The sequence below is a fragment of the Lepus europaeus genome, chromosome 15 (genome assembly GCF_033115175.1).
Source record: "Lepus europaeus isolate LE1 chromosome 15, mLepTim1.pri, whole genome shotgun sequence".
Classification (NCBI taxonomy): domain Eukaryota; kingdom Metazoa; phylum Chordata; class Mammalia; order Lagomorpha; family Leporidae; genus Lepus; species Lepus europaeus.
In genome coordinates this window covers 65,160,811-65,186,663 of record NC_084841.1, presented here as the reverse complement: position 1 = coordinate 65,186,663, position 25,853 = coordinate 65,160,811, and the positions used below count along the sequence as shown (strand labels likewise).

At 38.8% G+C, this 25,853-nt stretch overlaps 1 protein-coding gene across 1 annotated transcript in view; it reads right to left on the bottom strand.

Moving 5' to 3' along the window:
• Window positions 1–25,853, bottom strand: part of FBXL17 (F-box and leucine rich repeat protein 17) — a 553,738-nt gene that overhangs the window by 382,401 nt on the left and 145,484 nt on the right. The window contains exon 5 of the mRNA XM_062212315.1: window positions 11,800–11,907. Within this exon, the coding sequence (XP_062068299.1) occupies window positions 11,800–11,907 (108 nt within the window). The remainder of the gene's footprint in view (window positions 1–11,799; window positions 11,908–25,853) is intronic.

Genomic DNA, 25,853 nt, shown 5'->3' with positions numbered 1-25,853 from the left:
ATATCCAATCCTCTGCATGGTGCTTTGATCTCATTGTTACAAGATTCTCTGAAAGGAAATAAATACGAGTTCTATTCTCTTAAATATACTTTCATTTAAGAAAGCCAGATTGGTGAGGAAGGAAGATGGATCAGTGAGGGTCTCTAATCAGGAAAACAGAAACCGCTCTAAGTACTAAACTACATGAAGGGAACTTCATTCTGGTGAAGAAGCTGAGAAGACAAGCTGGAGATATTAGTGGAAGCCAGAAAATTAGCAACAGCAGGAAGCCACCAGCACCCCAAGGGTGGAAAGGCAAAGGAAGAAGACTCCATATGCCATGTTCAACCAATGCAAGCTGGAGCTGCCGGACATCTGTCCTAGGATAGAACCATGGGGGAGACAGGGCCGCTGCCAGAAAGGCTACCTGAGATGGGGCTGGGGGTGGGAAAACACAAGGGGTGGGGGGGGTGGATATCACAGATTCCCCTTCTCTTTTGCTTCCCTGTGTCCCATCAACTGCAGCCTGCAGAGCAAACCTGCTGGAGAATTTAGAACAGCATGCCAGAGAAGGCAAACAAGCCTACAGGCAGCACGAAGCCAAAGACAGGGGGGAGTGAGGGTGCAGGTTTCCCACAATGAAAGAAGCATGGTCGCACTAATGGGAGTTCTCTGTAACAATGCAGACAAAGGAATAATTGGAAATTTTCCTGTATCTTGCCTGAGAAACCCATGGTGCTGACCAAATTTGTTTTCTTCTTCTAGCCAGATGAAAGCCATAAAAGTTATAACTTGAGCTGTTTTCTCAGGCACAGGGGTATTGTTCTGTTGTTAAAGATCCAAGATTGATAGCCAACTGCATGCTGAAAAAGTACCTCTGATCAAACACAATAACTAAGCATTTCCTCTAGTGAATATAACAGAGAAAGCTCCAGTGGGAAGCTTTTTCTTGGGGGGAAAAAAAATGCTGATGGCCAATCATCTCACTGGGATACAATCAGTTGAAGGGAAGTCTACAGTGGGGTTTTGTAAATAGACTGTGATCAACAGCTTTTGTGAAAATGCCTGTGATACTTCAGGGCTGGAGAGCAAGTGTGTGAGGAGCTCAATTGCCTTTAGTCATTGTTCTCTACTGGACTCTACCATTTGGATGAGCGTGTATGGAGGAGAGAATACCATTAAGTTCTTAGACTTGTATGTATAAATCATACTAAATCTGTTAAAAATTAAACTCTCACCCAAAAGTTATTAAGGAAAATAGTGAATAATAACATAAGTTTATTTTGGTGCAAAAAGTGTTTGAAATCCAGTCTTTCCATATTACATATTTTCTACATATTATAAAAAATAAATTTTGCACCAAATTTTTTTTCACCAAAACAAACTCTTTTAATTCCATTCCTCCATGAGCTTTTTGAAGTATCATCATACATAAGTCCAAACTATGACTAAATGTTGATGTTCCAAGCTAAAATTTCAGATTATCTGACTGTCTCATAAGTAACTTGTGATTGATAGGGAATTACTATGGAAATAAATTCCCTATTTTCAAAGAATGCAACTACAATAAAGATACAGCATAATTTATCTTCCTCTTTGTAACCAGAACCCCCTTGAGAAGCTAAGAATACATTCTAGATCGTCATTATACACATCATACAACATTAAACAAAACTCTAGAGAAAAATCCAATTCTTTGACTTTTCAATGTTTAACAATTGGCATTGTGTGTACTGTGCTGACGAATGTCTGTGACTGAATATGTAATATGTTCACACACAAGCACTTACTTCCCTGTGGCAGCTAAGATCTACCCATGTGCATTAAAAGTGTTTAAATGAGATAGCTGAATTAATTAAAAATAAAACATAATCAAGTGTTTTATAAACGTTCTAAACTACTAAGTGAATGTAACTGTCAATGTTTTTCATCAATTGTATTTTTAAAATTATCTAACTCTTAGTCTCTAATTCTCAATAAATGCTTGCTTTAATAAATGAAATCTCCTTGCCTTTTTTTTTCTCAACCCTATATCTCCTCATTAAATTGAACTATTAATTTATTCTCAGTAATCTCCAAATCTGGCTTCTCTAATTTGGACGGTCCTGCTAATTTTGAAACGGAACCCAATCCATATTCAATATCACTATTTCTGTATACAACACAAATAAGACTCAATGAAGCAGAGTCACCCTGTTGCTTACATTAAACATCTGTCAGAAAACAATGTAAATGAATTTCAAAGCATAAAAGAGAATGAGAGCAAATCCCACAGTATCGTTCTTGGTTAAAGACTGACCTCGTGTGTTAGAGACTAGATAAAATAAAGTTAGAATCCATTTTTTGCAAGAGTGTTGATAACAAAATCACAATTCATTAACAAGTGTGTGGTAAAAATTCAGAGAGTGACTTGATGATGATTTAAGTAAAATAATATTTAAAATATAAAGCCAAGACCTAAGAAAGACCTCTCAAAAAAGATTGCCAACTCTCCTCATTTTATAGCTATACATTTATGTTAAAGCCTGAAGCAACCATTTTGTCAAAAGACAAGTGCCACACAGAAATGTATTCATGCATTTTATTTGTTAGGACTTCCATAAACTGAGTCACTTCAAAGATGAATTCATTTAGTTTAGTAGTGTCATACTGATACATTGTAGTTGCTGAAATGAAAATGTGGCACCAACAAGGTGTACAACTACAGTGTGAGTAACAGTTATAAAATACATTAAAAAAGTAGCTTTGCTGAGCAGGTATTATCAACCTAACCAAGTGAAGAAAAATGTGATAAATCAATATAGCTTATATAGACATTGTCTACAGTAATTTAGAAAAATGAAAATCAAAGTCAGGTAATAATCAGAAGGCAGAATAGTACTTTCCCTTGATTCAGTGAATTGCTACAGTAATATTTCTTGAAAATGATTTTTAAAATACTATCTTAGTTTTCAGTGTGTTAACTTAAAATATTAAATAACCCTTAAGCGGTCAGAAGGGAAAAGAAAAAATAAGAATAAAGAGCAAGCAAGCATAATTACTCATCTTAATACTCAGCACTAGTGCTCAGGTAGAAAAAGAAATCATACAAGTTTTAAAGGAAGATTTATTTTTAAAGACATTTCATGAAAATTATTTTATTTTATTTCTTAATGAAAGAATATAAGCAGATTAAGAAGAAAGAGTTATAAGGTATTTTGTATGTCATCCTGAGTATTTTCCTCATTAATGAGATGATTTTTCATTTTCCAGCTGCTTTTTTATTTATGTGCCAAGCACGCTTCCTCACACAACTCTCGAGAGAGGCACATGTTATTATTATCCCCATATTGCAGATGAGGAAACCAAGGCCGGGAGATTAAGTAATTTGCCCAAGGTCATAAAGTCAGTCATGACAACCACACATTTGTTGGCCTTTGCAGACTTCTAAGAAAGAAAAATCTACTAACAGATCACACCAAGCTTAGGTAATCATCACTTAAATTCTCAGCATTCAATTTTTGACTTAACCCTTAATTGTAGAAAAGCTTAAAAGAACCATAAACATGGTCAGCCAACACACGCTTCCATAATCTCCACTGGGCCATATTTGCTAGGGAATAGAAGCCGAATGAAACTAACAATATATTTTCCACATCTCAGAATATTACTCAAGCACCCATAATTAATCATAAACAAATAAAAGTGACAATCTAGACTAAACAGCAGTGTTAAGTAGTACAACAGTATGCCCTTCCATTAGCGTGAAGCATTCTAAACTGATCATTTGTTTCGAAATCTAAAAGGCAAGAAAGTTCATCTTTCATTTCTAGTCTCTGAATAAACAAGAAAAGGAAGACAAAAATTGAGTTAGCTGCATGAGTGAACACTCTTTCAGTTACTTATGTTAAATCAACTGAAAAAAAATCAATTTTGTTTCCCTTTCAACAAAAATTCACATTTTCAACTATAAGCACTTTAAAAAGGGCTTTTTTTGAAAAAGTTTCTTTAAAGGTGATTATGATCCACGACAATATCAGAAGTTTGGACATTTTGTTTAGCTGTCTGTTTCTTTCCAAAGGAATTTTAGTTTTGTTTTTGTTTAAAAAAAAAAAAAAAACTCAGCCAAACCTTTACTAGACATCCCTAGAATTCAGTTACAGTTATTCAGTAACTGAATAATTGAAGCAACACTAAGACCCAATGTAACACCTGAATTAGTATTATTAATTAACTCACAATTTAAAAATACATCAAAAATATAAAAGGGAAATAGGTACCCCATGTATGCTACAGAAAATATGAAATTTCTAAGTAATGTGTAATAAAAATTTTTTGCAAAAATCTTTCACCATCTTCCTTAAACCATTATGTACTAGCATCCTATACATAGGATACCTATAAAAACTTAAATATATCTGGTCGTGGAAATCCTGACTATTTCCTCTCCTTGGCCCAATAACGTCTGTAATCTTGCTGCTTCTGTTTGGACTGTGTGTTTTTAATGCCCTTGTTTGTTTTGTCTCTAACAGACTAAAAGCTGTCAAACTCCAAATGGTCGTCAGACAAGGCTTCCAGCCCATTCCACTGAACGACCTGAGCAGCCCCCTGGACCGAGCAGCACAGTCTTTCCAAGGCCACTGTCACACACCATAAGACAGATAGCAAGAGAAAATACCCAAATCTCCCTCGACGCCCACATGCCAGCTTTAAAGAAGTTACAGAAGATGAAACTCCATCCATAATCCCAAAAAGAATTTTGGGTATTACCTCTTGAGGGGGGAATGTTAGGTAGGTAGTCAGTTATGAGCTTATGTGTGTGTAACAGGCCTAAAGAGAAGACATCTATGTCCAGCATATGCATCTGCATCTCAAAGTCATCCCCATAATGTTTCAGGGGCAGCCTGGCCCTCGAATCCTGCCCTGCCCCCTTCTGCCTTCCACAATCTCCCAGGTGCAGCCTAGTATCTGCATCTCAAACACCCTGCTCCCTTCCTCCTGTCTGATAACATTTGCATCCATAAAGTCCTTTGTTTCAGACCTTCAAGAGAAGTTTTTCTATTTACATCCAAAAAGCCCTTTGTTCCAAGAGGAGCAGAGGTGGGGAAGCAAGACCCATCTCCTTAAAAACCCCCAGCCTCAACTGGACTGCGCGCTCAGCTCTCTGCATCTTTGCTGAGCCACCCGCCTGGCCTGGTCAGGTGTAATCTCTCCACTCAACATGTAACCTGTAACCTCCCTCCTTCCTCCCCCCACCCCACCAGTCTCTCAGGCTCTGTCTGGAGAGGTGCCCATCCGTCCTTACAGATGTTCCTTCCTAATAAACCTTGCTGTTTTACCTCCCAAAAAAAAAAAAAAAAAAAAAACTTAAATATATCACTTATGATAACTTTGAAACAAATATTATGTTTTTAGAGTTACATTCATTTGAAAAAAATTAATGGGTGAATGATTAGGGCATTCAAAAATAATTTTTTTAAATTTGCTGTGAAAATTATAACCTTTCTAAATGTTCAACTGAACAAAAGATTATGTACATAACTGGTACATCACATAAGAAATGTATCCATAAAGTATTTTCTAAAACCATGCTGTTCATTCAAGGAACGCACAGTATTTCAAATTATTGATGTTCTAAAATAACTGACTTATAAATAGGACACAGGGACAATGCATACTGCAGAGTAAGGTGTAGTATACTGCAAACTCTAATGTACTGTTACTGATGTGTATTTGTTGACAAGGTGTGACCTAGAGCTTGGGAGGTGTAGTTCTACAAATGCATCAAGTAGTAGGGAATCCATGACCACATCCTGGTTTTTTCACTGTTTATGACTTATTAGTATTCCTTGAAAATACTGGATTCCAAGCTATAAGGGAAAATCAGTGATACAAGTATAGTCTGAAACTGACAACAATGATGAAAAAACAATGATGAAAAGATATCCTATTCACCCTATGTCATATTTATATGATGGCTTATATATTTGCAAAAGAAGCTAAATTGTCCCATGGCCCAATTAATAGGACAATTTGTATTTTTTTAAATAATGGTTATATAAGCCCTAGATCATGATTTCCAACCTGTGTTAATCCACCTGTATCTATCTTATTGAAACAGTCACAGAATTCAAAACTGGGGACTTAGTGGGTTAACAGCCATTTAAAACAGTCGTCTTACTACCATTTGAATTATTTGAACTGAGCTGACTGCTAGAATTCAATTCACAATACAGCCATGACATTAAATTCATTATTCTATAGCATTTCTGAGGCTTGTACCCTATCTACATATAAAATTAACTTGCCAATTTTGACATTTTAGACTCCACAGGACTATTCAACTTATTTAAAAATTACTATTATATGTTAGACATATTATTATCCTGAGCATTTTCTATGTCATCAGGCATCTTTATACTATTGAATAGTATAATTTTATTATGTTAGTAACATCAACATTTTAAACTTTTTGACTCCTTAAAAGCTCTTTACAAAGGTTTATAGTTTTATTGAGATTAAATTTACTTCCCATAAAAGATAGTCTTTCCAATTACAGAGTTCTGTGGTTTTAGGTGCACTAAGTGACTGCTGCAGCCATCACAATATCTAGATCCAAAACACTTTCATTACACCAGAAAGAAACCTAGCATATACTTCCCATTCTGGACATCTCATGAAATGGAAATAGATCTCAAAAAGGTGGCCTTTTGTGACTGATTAGCTCCTTTAACTACATATAATGTTTTCATGGTTCATGTAATACCTATCAGAACTTTCTTTTAGTGGTTGAATCATATTCCACTGTATGAATACACCATATTTTGTTTATCCATTCACAATGGGCATTCAGTTTTTTGCCACATTTTGGCCTTCATGAATATTGCTGCCAAGACTGTTCCTGTACACAAAGTTAAACCCATATAATTCTTTTGGTTCTATACTTAAGATCAGAATTGTTGGGTCACATGGTAATTTTGTATTTAACTGTCTGAGGAGCTGCCAAACTGTCTTCCACATGGCTGCCCTGCATTGTGAAGAGCTCCAATTCTCCCATATCTTTGTCAACACCTGTGTCCATCTTTTGATTATAGCGGTCCTAGTAGGTGTGAAGTGGCAATACACTCTGATTTGATTTTCTTTTCCTAGTCATTTGCCTAAGTGATGATGCTGAGAAAGCCTTCTATGTGCTTGTCGGCCAAGCCTATCTTCTTTGGAGAAATAACTAGTCTTCAGCTCATTTTTTTTTTCTTCTTCTTCTTCTTCTTCTTTTTTTTTTTTTAATCATCCCTGTCATTTCCCATGCATTCGCTCCTTTGCCCATTTTTTGAAATGGGGTTGTTAGGATTTTTGTTGCTGATGTTACAGTTCTTTAAATATTCTCACACTCTACACTGTCATTTCAATTTCTTGATAGTATCCTCTAATGACTACGTTTTTAAATATGATGAAGGCCAACTCATCTTTTTTTTTTTTGGGGGGGGGGGGACACGGCTCATGCTTTTGTGGCATCCTATCTACAAATCCATTACCAAGTCCAATGAAGATTTACCCCACTTTCTTTTATGATTTCAGCTCTGAAAGTCAAATCTTTGATCCATTTTCATGTTAATTTTGGTATATGGTATGAGGTTGGAAGTCTAATGACACACTTTTGCATGAATATATTCAGTCAACCCCACACTATACATATATACAGTAATTTTAAATTAAATGGTTCTTCGTAGCCTTTAAAATTTCTTGACCATAGATGTATGAGTTTATTCTTCCATTTCAGGTGTCTATACACCAATCTTTATATCAGCACAACACTGTTTTGATTCCTACAGCTTTGTAGTAAACTTTTAAATTGGGAAGTCTCAGTCTCCCAACACCATTTTTCCTTCGAGTTTGTTTTCGTTTTTGAGGTGCCTTGCAGTTAGGCAATAATTTAAGGACCAGTTTTTCCATTTTTGAAAGAAAAAAGAAATTTTGTATGGATGGTGGTCAATCTATAAAGTGCTTTGAGTACAACTGTCATCTTAACAATATTAAATCTTCCAATTAAAAAAAATGGCTGTCTTTTTATTATATAGGGTTACTTCAGTTCCTTCCAGCAATAGTTTCCGTGTACAGCACTGAACATTCTTGGTGAATTTTACACATAGTGCTCTATTCTTTTTATCATAATGTTAATGGAAGTGTTTATTTGTTTGAATTTTCAGATGCTGCAGTGCCAGCATCCCACATGGCTGCCAGTTTATATCCTGGCTGCTCCACCTCTTATCCAGCTCCCTGCTGATGTGCCTGGGAAAGCAGCAGCCCAAGTGCTTTTGGGCAGGTGCACCCATGTGGGAGATCTCAAAAAAGCTCCAGAATCCTGGCTTCGGACAGGCCCAGCTCCAGCCATTGTGGCCATTTGTGGAGTGAACCAGAAGATGGGAGGCCTTTCTCTCTGTCTCTCCCTCTCTCTGTTTGTAACTCTACCCCTCAAATAAATAAATAAATCTTTCAAAATATCTAAGGTATCATAAAGCCCCAATCAGCCTTTCCAACTTAACGGAAGAATTCCAACATTTCTTAGTGTCATTAGAGCCCCTCGCAGTCCTTCCAGGCCATGACTCATAAATTCCTAGTTTCCTCAGGATATCTAGAAATAGATTACCTCATCTAGGCATCTCATCTTGGAGCCTCATCTAGGCACAGAGATTTTATGTCATTTGCCCCCATTCGCAACCTTAGAAAGCCAGAGATTCAGCAAAGCGATATGTCCGGAGAGATTTTGCAAATCATGTAAAAAAGTAAACATATTCAGGCTTACAGTTCTCAACATTCTGAGGTGTATGTTTCCCTAATAATTTAAATTATATACTATGATGATAATAAGGAAAATACAATGTTTTAGGAATATTCATATGTTTACAAATATAATTGGTAGGAAAAAACTACCAGAAAGCAAATATCTTAAACCAGAAAGTTTTAATTTTACCAAAAATTGAGTTCTACCCTTGACTTTCAAGAGATGAAACAATTAAAATAGCTTTGTAAAACCTACGCATGTTTAAAATGTCGCTTTGCCTTTACTTAAATCCAAAAACTAAGCCATATGATATCACAAACCAGTCTTCTTGTCAAAGCACAACGACTTTGCTGAGAAACAAAGAGATTCCTCAAAGCATTGTGGACTAGGTTTTTTTTTTTTTTTTTTTTTTTTTTGGACAGGCAGAGTTAGTGAGAGAGACAAAGAGAAAGGCCTTCCTTTTTCCGTTGGTTCAGCCCCCAAATGGCCACTACGGCCAGCGTGCAGCACTGATCTGAAGCCAGGAGCCAGGTGCCTCCTCCTGGTCTCCCACGCAGGTGCAGGGCCCAAGTACTTGGGCCATCCTCCACTGCCTTCCTGGGCCACAGCAGAGAGCTGGACTGGAAGAGGAGCAGCCAGGACAGATTCTGGTGCCCCAACTGGGACTAGAACCCGGGTGCCGGCGCTGCAGGTGGAGGTTTAGCCTAGTGAGCCATGGCGCCGGCCTGTGGACTAGCTTTAACCTGAGTCTGGTGGATTCCAAGTGTTGAGGGCCAAATTAGCAACTCTTGCCTGTATCCTCCAGAAAAACCTTCGCAACAAACCGAGATTTCCAACACAGACATTTGCAGTAACTGCTATTTTATTGCAGAGGAAAATTCTGATCTTTTAAGTACTAGTGTGCCATAATTTCTGGCCATCTCAGAATACTGAGGGAAGCATTTACTGATCTAATAAGTCTTGTTTTATCTTTAATGAGTACAATTTCAAGTGGGATCATAAAAATCCCACATATGGTCATTACAACACTTGTTGTGCACAATCTGTTCTTCCAAAGCATTTCTACTCTACACCATACACAGCATTCGACGGGACTAGAAAAATACTCTTCTACCAAGATGGGCAGGCCAAGGTTACAGAAATGAATAAAAAATTATAGTTACATATGGTCTTGGTTACACTAAGATGTTCTCATAGAACAATAATTGAGAATAACAGGCCTAGTCTTCAGCTTTCAGTTCTGACCCACAAAATACAACTAAAGCTTATCAGTCATTTAAGACACAGTACAGGGGGCTGGTGCCGTGGATCACTAGGTTAGTCCTCTGCCTGAGGCACTGGCATCCCATATGGGCACCGCGTTCTAGTCCCAGTTGCTCCTCTTCCAGTGCAGCTCTCTGCTGTGGCCCGGGAAGGCAGTGGAAGATGGCCTAAGTGCTTGGGCCCTGCACCCGCATGGGAGACCAGGAGGAGGCACCTGGCTCCTGGCTTCGGATCAGTGCAGCGTGCCAGCCATGGCGGCCATTTGGGGGTGAACCAACAGAGGGAAGACCTTTCTCTCTGTCTCTCTCTCACTGTCCAATTCTGTCAAAAAAAAAAAAAAAAAAAACCACAGTACAACCTTAGTCTCTCTTTCAGATACACCAGACCAGAAAAATGATTTGATTTTTTAAATCAAAGTTTACACTGATTTTCTAAAAATTTATATACTGTAGCACCTATTTTAATATTAACAGCTAACATTTACTTAGTACTTGCATTCTCAATATTATATCAATCATTTTAAATATATTACCCTACTTAAAATACCCTGAAAAATAATTTGCCCATTTAGCTAATATAAGGGTATTTCAAAAACCTCATGGAAAAATCAAACTAAAAGTTAAGTATATTTTGGTGCAAAAAAATTCTAATCCATGCTGCTTCTTTTTTAATTACACATTTTCCATTATCTTTTTGAAGACCCTTCATATGCATGGACTTTTAAAAAAAATTATACCAAAATGAACCTATCTTTTAATTCCATTTTCCATTAATTTTTTTGAAATACCCTTATTAAGTGGCAAAGCCAAGAATCAAAGCAAAGCTGATGGTGCAGGTAGGCTCCTATCCACTGGGCCTCTCTGCCACAGTCCTAGGTAACTTGTAAATATTTGCTTTTCCTATGGAGAAAAGAGAAACATTATTCCCCAGCAAACTGCAGGCTGGAAGACACCTGAAGCGATCCAGCCCAATGAGACCCAGTTTGTTTCCGTGCTGTGCTACTGTCAGTACAGCAGTTTCCTGGCACTTGTGAAACAAGCAAAGTTTGAATGAAAAGATTACTGAGCTATTAAACAGAAAGGGCAAGACTCACTGCCATTCTCCTAAAATAGGGACTGCAGTATCAAAATCTGTGCAGTGATACATTTGAGATGATACATTGGTAACTGTTTCATTTGTCAGTTTCTCCATTACTTGGATGTAAGATTAGCTCCTAATTATTTGAGAGCTTTGGAGAGCAGTAAGGATGATATGTCAACGAGAGATGATAAAGGAACTGGCATTTTCATCATTGCTAAAATATGAGATTTCACATATTTGGTATATAAGTGAACGCTCAGAGCTGTCAGGTAAAATTCTCACATACAGTCACATCTCTCTTCACCTCACATATTCAGATTAATCACATGCATTGACCATATTCACTTTTTACAGCCAAATGCCCAAAGGAACTATGGATCTGTGAGCAGTTAAGATTCACTCAGAGTATCTTCTTAGCACAATACATTAATACGTAAATGATTCTTGTCACATGTATCAGCTTCTTTAATGGGAATATTTCACAACCATCAGCAAGGAAACAGCAAAAAAGTTAGTATCCCATTTAAATGAGTGTCTCACTTCAGAAAAGATAACTTGGTCAGGTATCTTTAAATTGATTTTAACTTCATCAAACACTAGTATGTTTCCATAATGGCCTGCCTATTCCTCATTCAAGTTCATTTAGCAACGCAAGGACCCATCACGTGAATGGTGTGCTTAGGGAAACGAAAGGTATGTAGCTATACCAAGGTCCCTACCTTGGTGAGGTGAATGACGCCTTTAGAGGTGACTGAACAACCCATGAAGCCAACGTACTGAAGTTCAGGACAGTGCTCAGCAAATGCTTTCACGGACTGATCTGTCACCTAGGGAAGAGAGAGAGACAGTCACTCAAGGTGATGCTACATCAAACTCAAGGGTTTGGCACAAATTCTCTTTGCTCCGTCTCGCATCATTACTATTTCCCCTTTGTTTAGATTTGAATCGACACACAAACATGTTGCACCATCTCCTGTGCTTTATCAAAAAAATCCCTCCTTACCACACACCCCCTTCAATCAACCAGTGCTTTTGTATTTATCCATAATACCTCAAAACAATGTTGATACCGACTACTTCCACTTCTCTTTCTCTCAATATGTGTGTGCACATATATATATATATATATATATGTATATATATATACAGAGACATTTATGTACATATATATTTTTATATAGACATTTAATTCATATGCTATAAAATCCATTCTTTCAAAGCATGAAAAGTTCAGTGGTTTTGGTATATCTGTACTGTTTTGTACCAAAACCAATCACCAATACCTAGTTCCAGGACCTGTTTACCAGCCAAAAAAAGAAACTCCCCATCCTAGCAGACATTCCCAGACTCCCTCATGCCTCCAATCCCTGGCAATTCTCATTCTCTGTGATTTGGTTATTCTAAACCCTTTTCATAAATGAAACCATGAAAGCTGTGACCTTTTCTGACTGGCTTGTTTCACTCAGCATGGGGTTTCCAAAGTTCATCCATGTTGGAGCATGCATCAGTGCTTCATTCCTTTTTATTGCCAAATAATATTCCATTGTGTATATACAGAACATTGCTAAAGGTTGAATTGTGACTCCCACACAATCCCCAATCTGAAGTCCTAAGCCCCAGTGCCTCAGAATGTGACCTTATTCAGGAATCCGTCTTTTGCAGATATCAATAGTTGGGATGAAGTCACACTTGAGTAGGGTAGACCTCCAATGCAACCCAGCAGGTATCCTAATAAAAAGGTGAAGTTGCAACACATGGAGAATGCTCTGTGAAGATGGCAGTCACACTGGCATGCCAAGGATTGCGAAGACAAGATCAGACACTAGAGACGGCTTGGGACAGATCCATTCCTAACACTTTCAGAAGCATATACCTTGCCCTGCATATACCTTGATCTGAATTTCTAGCCGCTAGAAATGTAAGATAATCAATGTCTACTATTTGAGCCACTCAGTATGTGGCACTTTGTTACACAGACCCAGAAAACCAGAACATTTTCCATGCTCTCCTGATCTTACTCGAATCTTAAGAGTTTGACCTTAAGCAGACCCCAGCTAGTTTCATCTGCCTTAAATCTCCACCCCTCTCACTCCAACCAAAGACTGTCGGTCCTCCTCAAACACGCCATGTCTATCTTAGGATCCTTATGTTTTTCTCCCCTCGGTCCCAAATACATCCCCCCTCAGTATTCACATGACTTACCCCCTCAATTCCTTCCTGTCTCTGCTTCACTGTCACTTCTTGAGCTCCTTGCTAACCACCCCAGCTAAAATTACACCAAGCAATGTCTCTACTCGTTGTCTCTTACTCTACTTTGATTTTCTTCCTGACACACATATCACTGCCTGATTACATTACATACCTATTCACATGTTAGTCTGCGTGTCTTCCCCCTTTAGAACAATCATCTTATCTCCCTCCAGTAGTGTAATCAATCCTCTTGGTTTGCATTGGGTACTCTCAATCTAAGCTCCAAAGGTCCCACAGTCCAGGAAATCCCTCAGTCCAGGCAAACTGGGAGGGCTGACCATCCTAATCAGAGTGTTCATCCAGCACCATTCACACACCATCAGCACTTAGAACATCTCTGGAACTTAGGAAGAAGAAACTGGATATTTAAATAAATCATGATTTTTTTCTCTCTCTTCATATTTCATTGCACTTTGTACTTCTATATATTTTTAGATCAAAGGTATATTTCATTATTTTAGTAGATTATTTTTAAATGACATTATATTAGTGACACTATCTTCTCTGATATGATGGGTATAAGATTTTAACAAAAAAAAAAAAAAAAAGAGAGGGAGAAAGGAACATTTTTACACCAGTGCTCTTATCTTTGATGTGTCATTGTTAATTTTATATGTGAACCTGACTTGACTACACCACAGGGTGCCCAGATAATGAATTAAATACTATTCCAGGTATTTATGGATGAGATGAACAATGGAATCAGTAGGCTGAGGATGGGCCTCACCCAATCTGTTCAAGAACTGAAAAGAACAAAAGTCAGAGAAGAGAGAATGCACGTTTTTCCATTCCTGGCTCTCTTACAGCTGGGACATCAGCCTTCCCTGCCTTCTGATCCAGACCTGGACAGGAACTTACACCACAGGCTTTCCTGGATCTCGTGGACTGGAACCATAAATCAGCTTTCCTTGGCCTCCAAATGCTCACTGCAGATCTTTGGATTTCTCAGTCTGTGTCTTCATATAAGCCAAATCCCTAAAACAACCCTTGACTGATAGACAGGTAGATGGATAATCGCCCAGTGATTTTGTTTCTCTGGAGAACCCTGTGTATTACAATCCTTTATGGAGTTTATTAAAAAAAAAAAAACTCAGAGCCAAATGGGGTGAGGCCCAAGGATCTGTATTTTTAACAAGCTCCCAAGGGACACATAAACCATGTGAACGCCCGAGTCCCCACTGCTACAAAACAGTCCCACTGATAGCATTTGGCATTTCTAACCAGCCCCTCTCTAAATGAAAGGCAGAATTAAATTCCTTTTTTGTCTCTCAACCTCCAAGAAATTTCCATGTATAAAATTATCTTCCTATAATTGTGTTAACATTTTCTTCTTAGCTTCACAAAGCTGTAGCATAGAAAAGGCCCATATATTCTTTATCATATACTTCATTTCAGATTCACTTTCCTCACCATCAAGATGAAATCAACAAGGTAAGCACCTTTGTCAGTAACAGCAGTGGCTTACATCTCTTTGCATTAGCTTTAGTATGGGTGACTCTTATTTTGTATCTGCGTTATTTATGCTGAACAGATATTGGAAAATGGAGGCATGTGAGTAGAATTAATTCTAAACAATCACAAGAACATTTTCCTGAAATAATGAAACCAACAGCATCCCTGGTATGTCTGATAAAAGATTAATTCTGCTCTCAAAAGTAAAGTATGCTTAAGCATATTGAGATTCAGGGCGCCATTGATAAATTAAAAATGTGTTTTCCCGACACTCAGCCTTCTAAAGACATTATGTTAACAAGGAATACTTAAGGCACCAGAATCATCAGAAGCCTCCATGAAACTCCATCTGTACTAAAAACAAAAAAAAAGGGTAACAGAGGTTAAATACACAGTTAATTGGTTAAATATCCTGCTCAATCCCTAACATCAAGTCTTCCCTACATCTCTCTCCAAAGAGCAAGGAGGAACTCAGATGACGATAGGGACAGAGGAAAGGTCAGGTTGAGGGGGCCAGAGCTTTCAGAACAAGAAGGGTACTAAAAATTCACTTGGTGAGTCTTTCTGTTTCAATGCAAGCTAGCAGAATAAGACAGTTCAGAGGAACTTCCAACATGAACAGAACCCTAGAAAGCAAGACCAGAGTAAGTCCTTAGGGTACAGAAACACTTTTAGTCGGCTTGAGTTTAAGAGTCTAATAAGGGGCCGGCGCTGTGGCACAGCGGGTTAAAGCCCTGGCCTGAAGCGCCGGCATCCCATACGGATGCCAGTTCTAGTCCTGGCTGCTCCTCTTCCAATCTGGCGCTCTGCTGTGGCCTGGGAAAGAAGTAGAAGATGGCCCAAGTCCCTGGGCCCCTGCACGCATGTGGGAGACCCAGGAGAGGCTCCTGGCTCCTGGCTTCAGATCGGCGCAGCTCCGGCTGTTGTGGCCATCTGGGGAGTGAACCAGTGGATGGAAGACCTCGCTCTCCATTTCTAACCTCTCTCTGTTACACTTTCAAATAAATAAATAAATCTTTACAAAAAAAAAAAAAAAAAAGAGTCTAACAAAAGGGCCTTGAAGATCTGGGTGGCAATCAACTCCACTCCCAAGCATAAAAAGTTAGGGCTCTGAGGCAGAGAATCGGGCAGAAACATCAGTGTAGACTGCTAAAGGAACGCACTAGTGGTTGTCAGCTTCTCTGAGACCCGGAACTCTGACTGCTTGCTTTCAAATTGTCACAGGTGTGTCCACTTACTGCGTGGTTCTGAACAAGTCATTTCACTTCTCTATACTTTAATCCATCTGTAATATGGGGAAAATAATACAGTGCCTATCTGACAGCGTAAAATAAGACAATGAACGTGAAATGTTTTGAACGCTGCATGACGGGACAGTGCAATTGCTCAATAAATTTTAGCTATTATCAGCATCACAGGTTACCTTTCTACTGCAGTCTGATTCTCAGCAAGGACCATGAGGTTGACACATGTACGAGAATAATTCAAGAGTAACTAGAGAGCATGCTGGTTTATTCTTCTGCTTACTGCAGGAAATCCTGATCATAATTTGGGGGCTCCAGCTTATGAGCGCCACTATAGGCTGGAAGTGAGAGACACATGTGAGTTTATTACTAACTCATTATGGTAAAAGGAATCCCATTTTATGTTTCTCTACCTGTTGGCACATCAGAATCTCCTGAAGAGCTTTCTGATTTAATTTCTGGGTGGAGGTCTGCACTCATTTGTATCTTAAAAGCTCCCCAGGAGACTGTCATGTGCAAGTTCTGTTGTGAACCAATTCTAAGGCCTTCTATTCAAAAGGTGGTTTCTCAAACAGCATAGGCATCGCCTTGGAGTCTGTAAACAATACAAAATCTTAGGCACTGCCACAGACCTACAGAACCCAAATCTGTATTTTAACAAGATTTTCTGATGATGCTTATGTACCTTAAAGCTTGAGAAATACTGCTCCAGGGATTCAGGGCTATGTCATCTCCTGGGGTAAGATAAAGCAAAAACTGGATGGCTATGTCATAACCCAAGGGCTATGGAGAATCTTTTAACAGCTTTATTGATATAATTTGCATAAAATTAGTCATTTAAAAAGTATGGTTAAGTGAGTTTTAGTAAGTTTACACAGTCATGCAACCATCACCACAATTCACTTTTGGAACACTTGCACTGCAACACTTCTAAATTCATTTTATTCTTTATGTCATATGCAGTAGTCACTCACAGCTCCCACCTCCAGGCTCAGGCAATCTCTGACCTGCTTTCTATACACGTTTCCTTTTCTAGAAATTTCACATTAACAGAATTCTATCATTAGTATCTTGTGTCTTGCTTCTTTCACTACCTTAATGTTTCATTCATACATGCTGTGACACGTATCAGCAGCTCATAGTTTTATTTTTTAGTAGAATTCACTGTATGGATACACCATACTTCATTTATTCACTAATTGATAAATATCTGAATTATTTCCTCATCTGGGACTTAGACAAATAATGCTGCTGTAATCACTTGTATACAACCCTGTGTATGGATATATGTGTTTTTCACTGTTCTTGAATAAATACCTAGGAATGGAACAGGCGAGTCATATAATTGTGTGTTTAATTTTTGACCCATTTTAACAACTGGTTCTTTGTCTTGAGTTGTAAGAATTCCTAGTATATTCTGGATACAGGTACCTATTAAGATATTTGTTTCACAAATATTTTCTTCCACTCTATGCCTTTTCTTGGAATTTTCTTAATGGTGTTCTTAGCGCTTACATTTAGGTACAGGAAGTACTTGGGAGTTAACCTTTGTCTACAGAGTAAAGTAAGGTGAAAGGTTCATTTTTGTATGGGCGTATCCAATTGTGCCAGCGTCATCTTTTGAGCAGACTACACACTGTGGGGAAATGTTAAAGCTCCAGCCTGGAATGTCTTGACTTGAAAACTCGTAAGTTACTCACAAACTGTGGGAAAACTAAGCAGTGGGTGAGAATAAGCATGCAAATAGAAATGCTACTCAGGATTTGGAAAGGAGCATTATAAAATTAGATTCTGGTCTTCAGTCAAGGTTGTGCTAAAGACAGAGAAAAGATAACTCCTCACATAAAAAAGGATCATCTCCTTTAACTATCACTCTAGAAGCCAAACTACACTCTTTCTACCTGCATGAAAAGAAGTAGGTGCCGTTAGTGCTACACTAGGAGAATCGCTGAGGAGAAGCAATGTCTGCCGTTCCAAAAAGAGCCTGAATAGACTAACTACACATCAACATTCTAGTAGAGCTGAGTTCAGCCATCTTCAGAGGGCCTTCGCTGGCTGCAAAACCTGAGGAGGAAGAAAAACCAAAAGAGTTGTACTCAATCAGAAATCCTTTGAGGGAGGTTTCCTGAGAAATGAAATGTGGGGGAAGTGAAGCCCCCTCTAAGAGCCAGAAACAATAGGGCTAAAAAATTTAGAGGAGGGGAACAACTGCAACAGTTGTGGCAGGAATGACCTATATACAGGACTAACAAACTCTTGGCTAGAAGAATGATAAAGAGATGATAGGTGGCCAATTTTCCTTGCAAAATTCCCATTTATAAATGCAATTTTTGGGTAGTGGTTTACTACTGAACTTGAAGATCTGGTCTCTAGATAAAAATCACATTTAGTTGACATTTGAGGTACAAGGTAAACTTTGGTCTTCCAGGTTTTGTAACCTGTGCTCTTTAGCATGTGACTTCTTAAATGCTACTAATTCCACTGAAGTACAAGAGCAAATTCAAGGCCTTCCTTTCCCCCCTAGAAAAGCAGAGTGGTAGGAATCAAGGAAAAATGGGTCTACTATCTAGGAAATTTTCTAAAAGAGGTGCTACTCTTTGATTACTTTTTCCATCTTTTGCACACTGAATGAGTGTGGCACTGATAAGCTGAGTATATACTGAGGACCTCCCCCCACAGGAATACATCCAAAGGGGAAGCATAGTAGAGGCACAAGGTAAACTAATTCTGAAGTATTAAGAGAACCGAAGTAAACTATAAAACCAGAGTAGTGACTACAAACCAAGGAAGCGCTTTCATCTAGAAAGGATTAAAATTAAAGAAGAAAAAAGTAAGGATGGGGAAATATTTCATATAAATTTCAGGGTTCTAAGTAAAGAGATGCAATTTAGCCTTATTTTAAGACATAAAGGTTTCTCGGACTTGGGAGGAGATATCTATCTTTATCAGAACAACACCAATTCAATGAGAGAGGCTTTGTAACGTGCATTGAAAGATTAACTTTGAGAAATAATTGCAAGCACATATGAAGAGCACAATAATTTGTAGTATTAATTCTTAAAAGGTGGAATAATCTTAGCAGATTTTACTACTGCTGGCATGGGGCCAGCACTGTGGCATAGCACATAAAGCCGCCAACTGCAGTGCCAGCATCCTATATGGGCGACGTTTTGAGTCCCAGCTGCTCCACTTCTGATCCAGCTCCTGCTAAGGCCTGGGAAACAGCAGAAGATGGCCCAAGTCCTTGGGCCTCTGCACTGGTGTGGGAGACCCGGAAGAAGCTCCTGGCTCGTGACTTCAGATCGGCACAGCTCCGGCTGTGGAGGCCAATTGGAGAGTGAACCAGCAGGTTGAAGACCTTTCTCTCTCTGTCTTTCTCTTTGCCTCTCTTCTCTGTGCAACTCTGCCTTTCAAATAAGTAAATCAAATAAATCTTTAAAAAAATTGAAAAATTAAAGTCAGATTAACTGATAAAAAGAGATTTATCAGTTATGCATTAAAGTACTCTGAAAGGGAAAAGACCCTGGTGTATAACTAATGGCAAGGCTATCTGGCCCTATTAATAAGATCTATGATAACTTAGGCATGACTTAACCATGTCCCTTCAATTTGCTGACTAGGTTTCTTTGATTAATACTTCTTTGGTTTATTGAAATTCAGTATTTTTATAATCTAAATGAAATAAGTCTATTCTGTGTCTGTTCACTGTTTAATCCATGAAAGGGGTAATCCAAAAAGTCTACATAGCAGTAATATTTAGAAAATGCTTTCAAGCAATATATACATTTGTAAATTAGCCCAGGGAGATAAACAGGAAGGTGCAATTTCCATTTTACAGGTGAAGTGGAATAACCTGTCCAAGGTTACATGGGACTCACCTGAGGTTAACCGTACGTTCATAAACATATAATTAATTCAATGACTGTATCATGTGAAAAATGTATTAATTCTGCAAATGTTAAGGATTTTCTTTTGCATTCTGTCAAAATTTATTTTATTTCTAAATAAAGCCTTTAAATTAACAGATACGGGTTGTCTGAGGATTCACTTCAAAGACTAAGAAAAAGAAATTCGCGACAGTATGATTGAAGGCTAAATTAAATCCACCATACAAATCACTTGCCAAAATTTCATCATGTAGATGTATCATGTATTAGAAAATAAGAAAAAACAGAAGAAGTTTATATAACTTGAATTCTGAATCATCTCACTTTGAATGAAGTTTCATTATAAAGGATGAAATGAACTTAAGTCCCAGATGGCTAACACACAAAGAACAGTGAACAGCTCCCAACAGCAGCAGAGCTACTGAGTATTTCAAGGGCATGCTAAAATTCACAAAGCAAGAGAAAGCCAGCCGTGATAAAGGTAATTTATTTAAATTTCCACTGTCTGTGGTTCAGTTCTCACCTGTGCAGCGATGCACTCTCTGCCTGCCTTCCTCCACTTCCGCCTGAGTCTTTTCCTCTCTGTGTCATTGTGGTCCTCTCCCCTCTCCTATGTTCCCAGGTGCCACTTCACCTCCTTTCCCTGGTTTTTCCTCATCTCTCTTCTGAAACCCTTTGCCTACTGCCTAGCTGATAATAATATGGAATGAAAGAACTTTCATTTTTTAAACACATTTTTAAAGATTTATTTTATTATGAGAAAGAGAGAGAGAGAGAAAGAGATCTTTCACCCTCTGGTTCACTTCCCAAATGCCTGCAATGCCAGGGTTGGGCCAGCCCAAAACCAGGAACCCAGAATTCCGTCTGGTTTCCTGTGTGAGTGGCAGGGCCCAAGAAATTGGGCCATCACTACTATCTTCCCAGGCACATTAGCAGGGAGCTGGATCAGAGGTGGAGGAGCCAGGGCTCAAACTGGCACTCCAATATGGGATGCCAGTATCAAAAGTGATGGTTTAATCCACTGCTCCACAATACAGGCTCCTGGAAGCAATTAAATATAACTATTATATTAGTTTAGTAAGATTTATATTAACCTTCTATTTACCTGAAAAAGAAACTTAGGATTATATGGCTCTCTGAAACCTCTGGATTCAGTCTGCCAGGGTTACAATCCAGCTCTACCTCTTCCTGGTTGTGTGAGCTCAGGATGTTATTTTTTATCTGAAAGTGTGAAAGTGAGATATTGGCCTAATGGAGTTCTTGAGAGCATTCCAAGGAAACACCCATGTGCCAATCATATTCTATACAAAGTACTCAGTAAAACTTAGCCAAGGCTCAACATACACACAATTTATTTCCCCGTTTCCTTAGACATTCTGGACATTATTGCACAAAGTTAACTTTTATTTGTATCATTATAGTTGATAGAATATAAATCAGCATTTAATGAAAATCTAAAATATAAACCAACCTTTAATGAAAATCTAGAATATAACCCAGCATTTCATGAAAATCTGTAATATGTCACACATACCCCAGTTGCACCACTGGAAATAGAAATGACAGCAATACAGAGACTATTCTAGTCCATACTCGCTCACCATACAAGAGTTATGCATCAGAACAGAAAAAGTGCAAGTTAAAAGAAACTTCCAGCTAATAAAATATCAGCAGCAAGTTTAATTGTAGTTCACAGGCTTACTCATACTTATACACTCTACACCTCTCTGTAACTCTGCCTTTCAAATAAATACATTAATATTTTCAAAAGAAAAAAATGATATAATAAAAATAATCCAAATAACAACTTGTTTTGTTAAAATATGTTGATTCTATTTTTAATGTTCCAATGGCAAATTATTTCATTCTAAGAGCACTTGGATAGGGCAAGCACATTCTATCGCTGTTAAAGTCTTTGGAAAGCATAGTAAAGTGTAAATACTCAAGTTTAGGCCTTGCAATGGCCTTCAATATGCAAGATCATGAGTACTAAGTGGAACAGATTAATTGTGAGGGAAATGTATGTGGCAGGTTTCCACTAAGGAGTCTAATTCACAAATCTATTCCAGAACAACACAGATCACACCGCGACTGGGAGGCTGCTGTGCAATATGCAAAAACAAAACACACAGAAGCAAGAGTACAACCTTCAAAAAGTCACCGGAGTTTGTGAAAATATTTCAGATTAGACTTTAATATTTTAACAGGGGAAAAATGTCTCCCAGGATGAATAAAATCTAACCAAGGTATAAAGCCCTAATAATCTGTGTTTTAATCATAAATGAAAGCCAATAATCACTTGTCTAAAAAAAAAAGAATACAAACACCCTGATGTCTGAATATAGAACATTTCTTACATATTCATGTTAACATTCTTTAAACAAGAAACCTATCATCAAAAAACAAAACTTAAAATTAGGTTATACATTTTTCATCATGTCAGACAAATACATTCACAGCTCACTAAATGTTCTTTCCTTACATTTCAAACAGCTTACAAAATCCCACCTCTGTCGAAGAAAGTTTCCACAGTAAATGGAAGGAAGATAGAAAGTCTGCCACCACCCTAACCCCGTTCACTTCCCCACCCACTTAACCACGCTGCTAATGAGAAAGTAAGGAGGGCATTTTCCCTGTCAGCTTTGGCAGAGGATTTTAACAAAGACGTGTAGTGTACAAATCTGTTTCCTTTTATAAATTAGAAGCTCAGAATGGGCAGAGCTTATAATATGTGACACAAAATCATAGCTTCACCTCTCCAGACAGAGCCAGCAGGTGTGGGGAATGTCCAGCCCGCAGGTCGTATGAGGCCTGCCAAAGCAACCGCAAGTGGAACTCAAAATTCAATAAATCTAGGGCAGGATAATTTTTTTTAAGTTGTTGATTTTGTATGGTCCACAAATGATTTGTAAATAAATACCCAAATGGCCCTTGGTATAAAAAGGTCTCCCATCTCTGGGAGAGTTAAGGAAGGTTATTAGGTATCATCATGAGAACACTACTCAAGGCCAAGTTAATACCTGTCAATAGCACAGGGCCTGACAGATAGATAGCACTCAATAAACATTCACTGACTACACGAATGAATGAAAGCAACACAGAAAACCATGTCACCAATGACAAACTGACAGATGCAATGCAGATTTCTGTTGTGCCCATGTGCCCAGTACTGTGCTAGGTCATTTTAGTTTCTATTTATTGATACAATAGTATAAAAGTCCTAAGATGCTTACATATTCCAGGCCAGGTAGAGGCTTTTGAGGGAATTCTGAAGAGCAGGATCCACCTGTTCACTTCCCAGATGCCTGCAATAGCCAGGGCTGGCCAAAGCACAAGTGGGGAGTCAGGAACTCAAATGGGGTTTCCCACTTGAGCCGCCACCACTGCCTCTCAAGGTGCACATAAGCCAGAATATGGAATGGAGAGCAGAGCTGGGACTCGAACCCTGGTACTCTAAAATGGGATGCAGATGTCTCAAGCTGCATCTAAAACTGCCAAGCACCCACTGAAGTGCACGTAAATGTTAATCTGGGGAAAACAGAAGTACACGGAAATTAATAAAAAAAAAAAATCTAAAATATCAGGAGAAGCATATTTTGTTCACTGAGGTTTTGGGGATTGGTTTTGTTGATGAGACATGGTTCCTTGAGCTTTTGAGCAATTTGTATTAACCGAATGCTCTGGAATTCACTATATGCAGAGTAGGCGATGGAACACGACGATGTACCTGACTCAACTATGCGATATGCAGAGTCTCAAGAAAAGTAAGGTCCTGTCTTATCTATGGGTGTGTGCACTAGTGATGATGGTGGTCGGGCAATGTGCACGGATAAACATAAAAGCATAAGACAAATGCTGTGAACGCAATGCAAAAACTGCTCTGGATCCAAAGAAAGAGAGCAATCCATTTAACGTATTTGTGGGAAGCCAAATGGTATTGTGAAAGTTACAAAAAAGGTAAGACTTTTCAAAGATCATCCAAGGCCTGGAGATAAAGTAGGATCATCATGAGAAAAGAGAACAGGTGCAATGGTCCAGAGGTGAACGTGCAAAGTGTATGAATGAATGAAAAAGCGTGGGGTCAGTGTTAGGCCACATCATTTGCTATGCCAGCATCCCACATTAGAGAAGCAGTCCTGGCTGCTCTACTTGCAATCCAGCTTCCTGTTTAAGTGCCTTGGAAAGCAGCAGATGATGGCCCATGTGCTTGGGCCTCTACCACCCCTATGGGAGACCTGGATGGAATTCTGGCTGCCAGCTTCAGTCTGTTCAAGACCTGGCCGCTGCAGACATCTGAGAAGTGAACCAGAGGATGAAAGATGCCTCCCTCTCTCTCTCTCTGCTGTTTTGCCTTTCAAATAAATAAATTTTAAAAAACCCACGAATTAGAAAATTTAGTTATCAAATTCCAGTTCTTCCTTGGACAGCACTTGGGCATATAAAGTAACCTTCTATACCACAGTTTTATTATCTGTAAAATGGAGAAAAGACTATCAAAGGCTTTCCCATAATTAAGGTCATTCTCATAAATATGTACATTGCCATAGTTAAGAAATACCTTTGTTTTTTGTTTTTTTGACAGGCAGAGTGGACAGTGAGAGAGAGACAGAGAGAAAGGTCTTCCTTTTGCCATTGGTTCACCCTCCAATGGCCGGCGCACCACGCTGATCCGATGGCAGGAGCCAGGTGCTTCTCCTGGTCTCCCATGGGGTGCAGGGCCCAAGCACTTGGGCCATCCTCCACTGCACTCCCTGGCCACAGCAGAGAGCTGGCCTGGAAGAGGGGCAACAGGGACAGGATCGGTGCCCTGACCGGGACTAGAACCCGGTGTGCCGGCGCCGCAAGGCGGAGGATTAGCCTAGTGAGCCGCGGCGCCGGCCGAAATACCTTTGTTTTACCACGATGTCAAGTTCCTTCTAATCTTCAGTTTTAAGTTATGCCTTATAAACCAATAAATCTAAACTTCTGATATTCAAAATTTTAAAAATTTTTGATGATATTTAAATTATTTATTTATTTGAAAGGCAGAGTAATAGAGAAGTTGGGAAGGTGTGTTTTAAAGAGAGAGAAAAATAAAGAGAAAGAGAGAGGAAGGAGAGAGAGAGAGAGAGAGGGAGAAAGAGAGAGAGAGGTGTCTCCATTCTGTCAGAGCTGGGGCAAGCTGAAGCCAGGAGCTAGGAATTTCATCCCAGTTTCCCACCTGAGTGATAGGAACACAAGTACTTGGACCATCATTTGCCACCTCCCAGGCACATGAGCAGGAAGCTGGACTGCAAGCAGAATGGGAATAGATGCCAGGCACTCCAATACAGGATGTGGGCATCCCAGGTGGTGGCTTAGCCTGTGTCACAATGCTGGCCGCCTTTCTTAAAATTCATTCCTGTCATTTCACTCTCACTCCCTTCTGAACTTCTTTTAGAGAATTTTTGGTTTGGGGGGGGGGGGATTTATATCATTCCACTGCCTGATGCAATTCAGCCAGACACCAAGGATACACACCCAAGCCAGCACTTCAGTTCCAGTACAAGATGGAATATTCTATTCCTCCTGCTAATTACAGCAAATAACAAAACAAACAAACAAACAAAAAATTCTGGATTTTTTTTTATTTTTATTAATTTATTTAGTAAAACAATCACACGAAGTCTCTGATCCTTTGGCTAGAAAGGTTAAGTTGCTTTGTTTTGCTTTGTTTTGAGTTTTTGGTTTTGTTTTGGGCGGGCTTTACTCACTGGTGTATTTGGACTGTCAGTTTCTCCAGCACCCAGGCTGGGTTTACAAACTGCAAAAAGAAAATCCTGAGAGGCCACCAACGTGCTTATCCTTGGGTTCAAAAATCTCAACCTGACTAAAAAAAGACAACCAAGAGGTGACAACACTGAGATAACACCAATTTTGGGACTATCTGACAAAAAAAATCTTAAATCTGCCATCATCAAA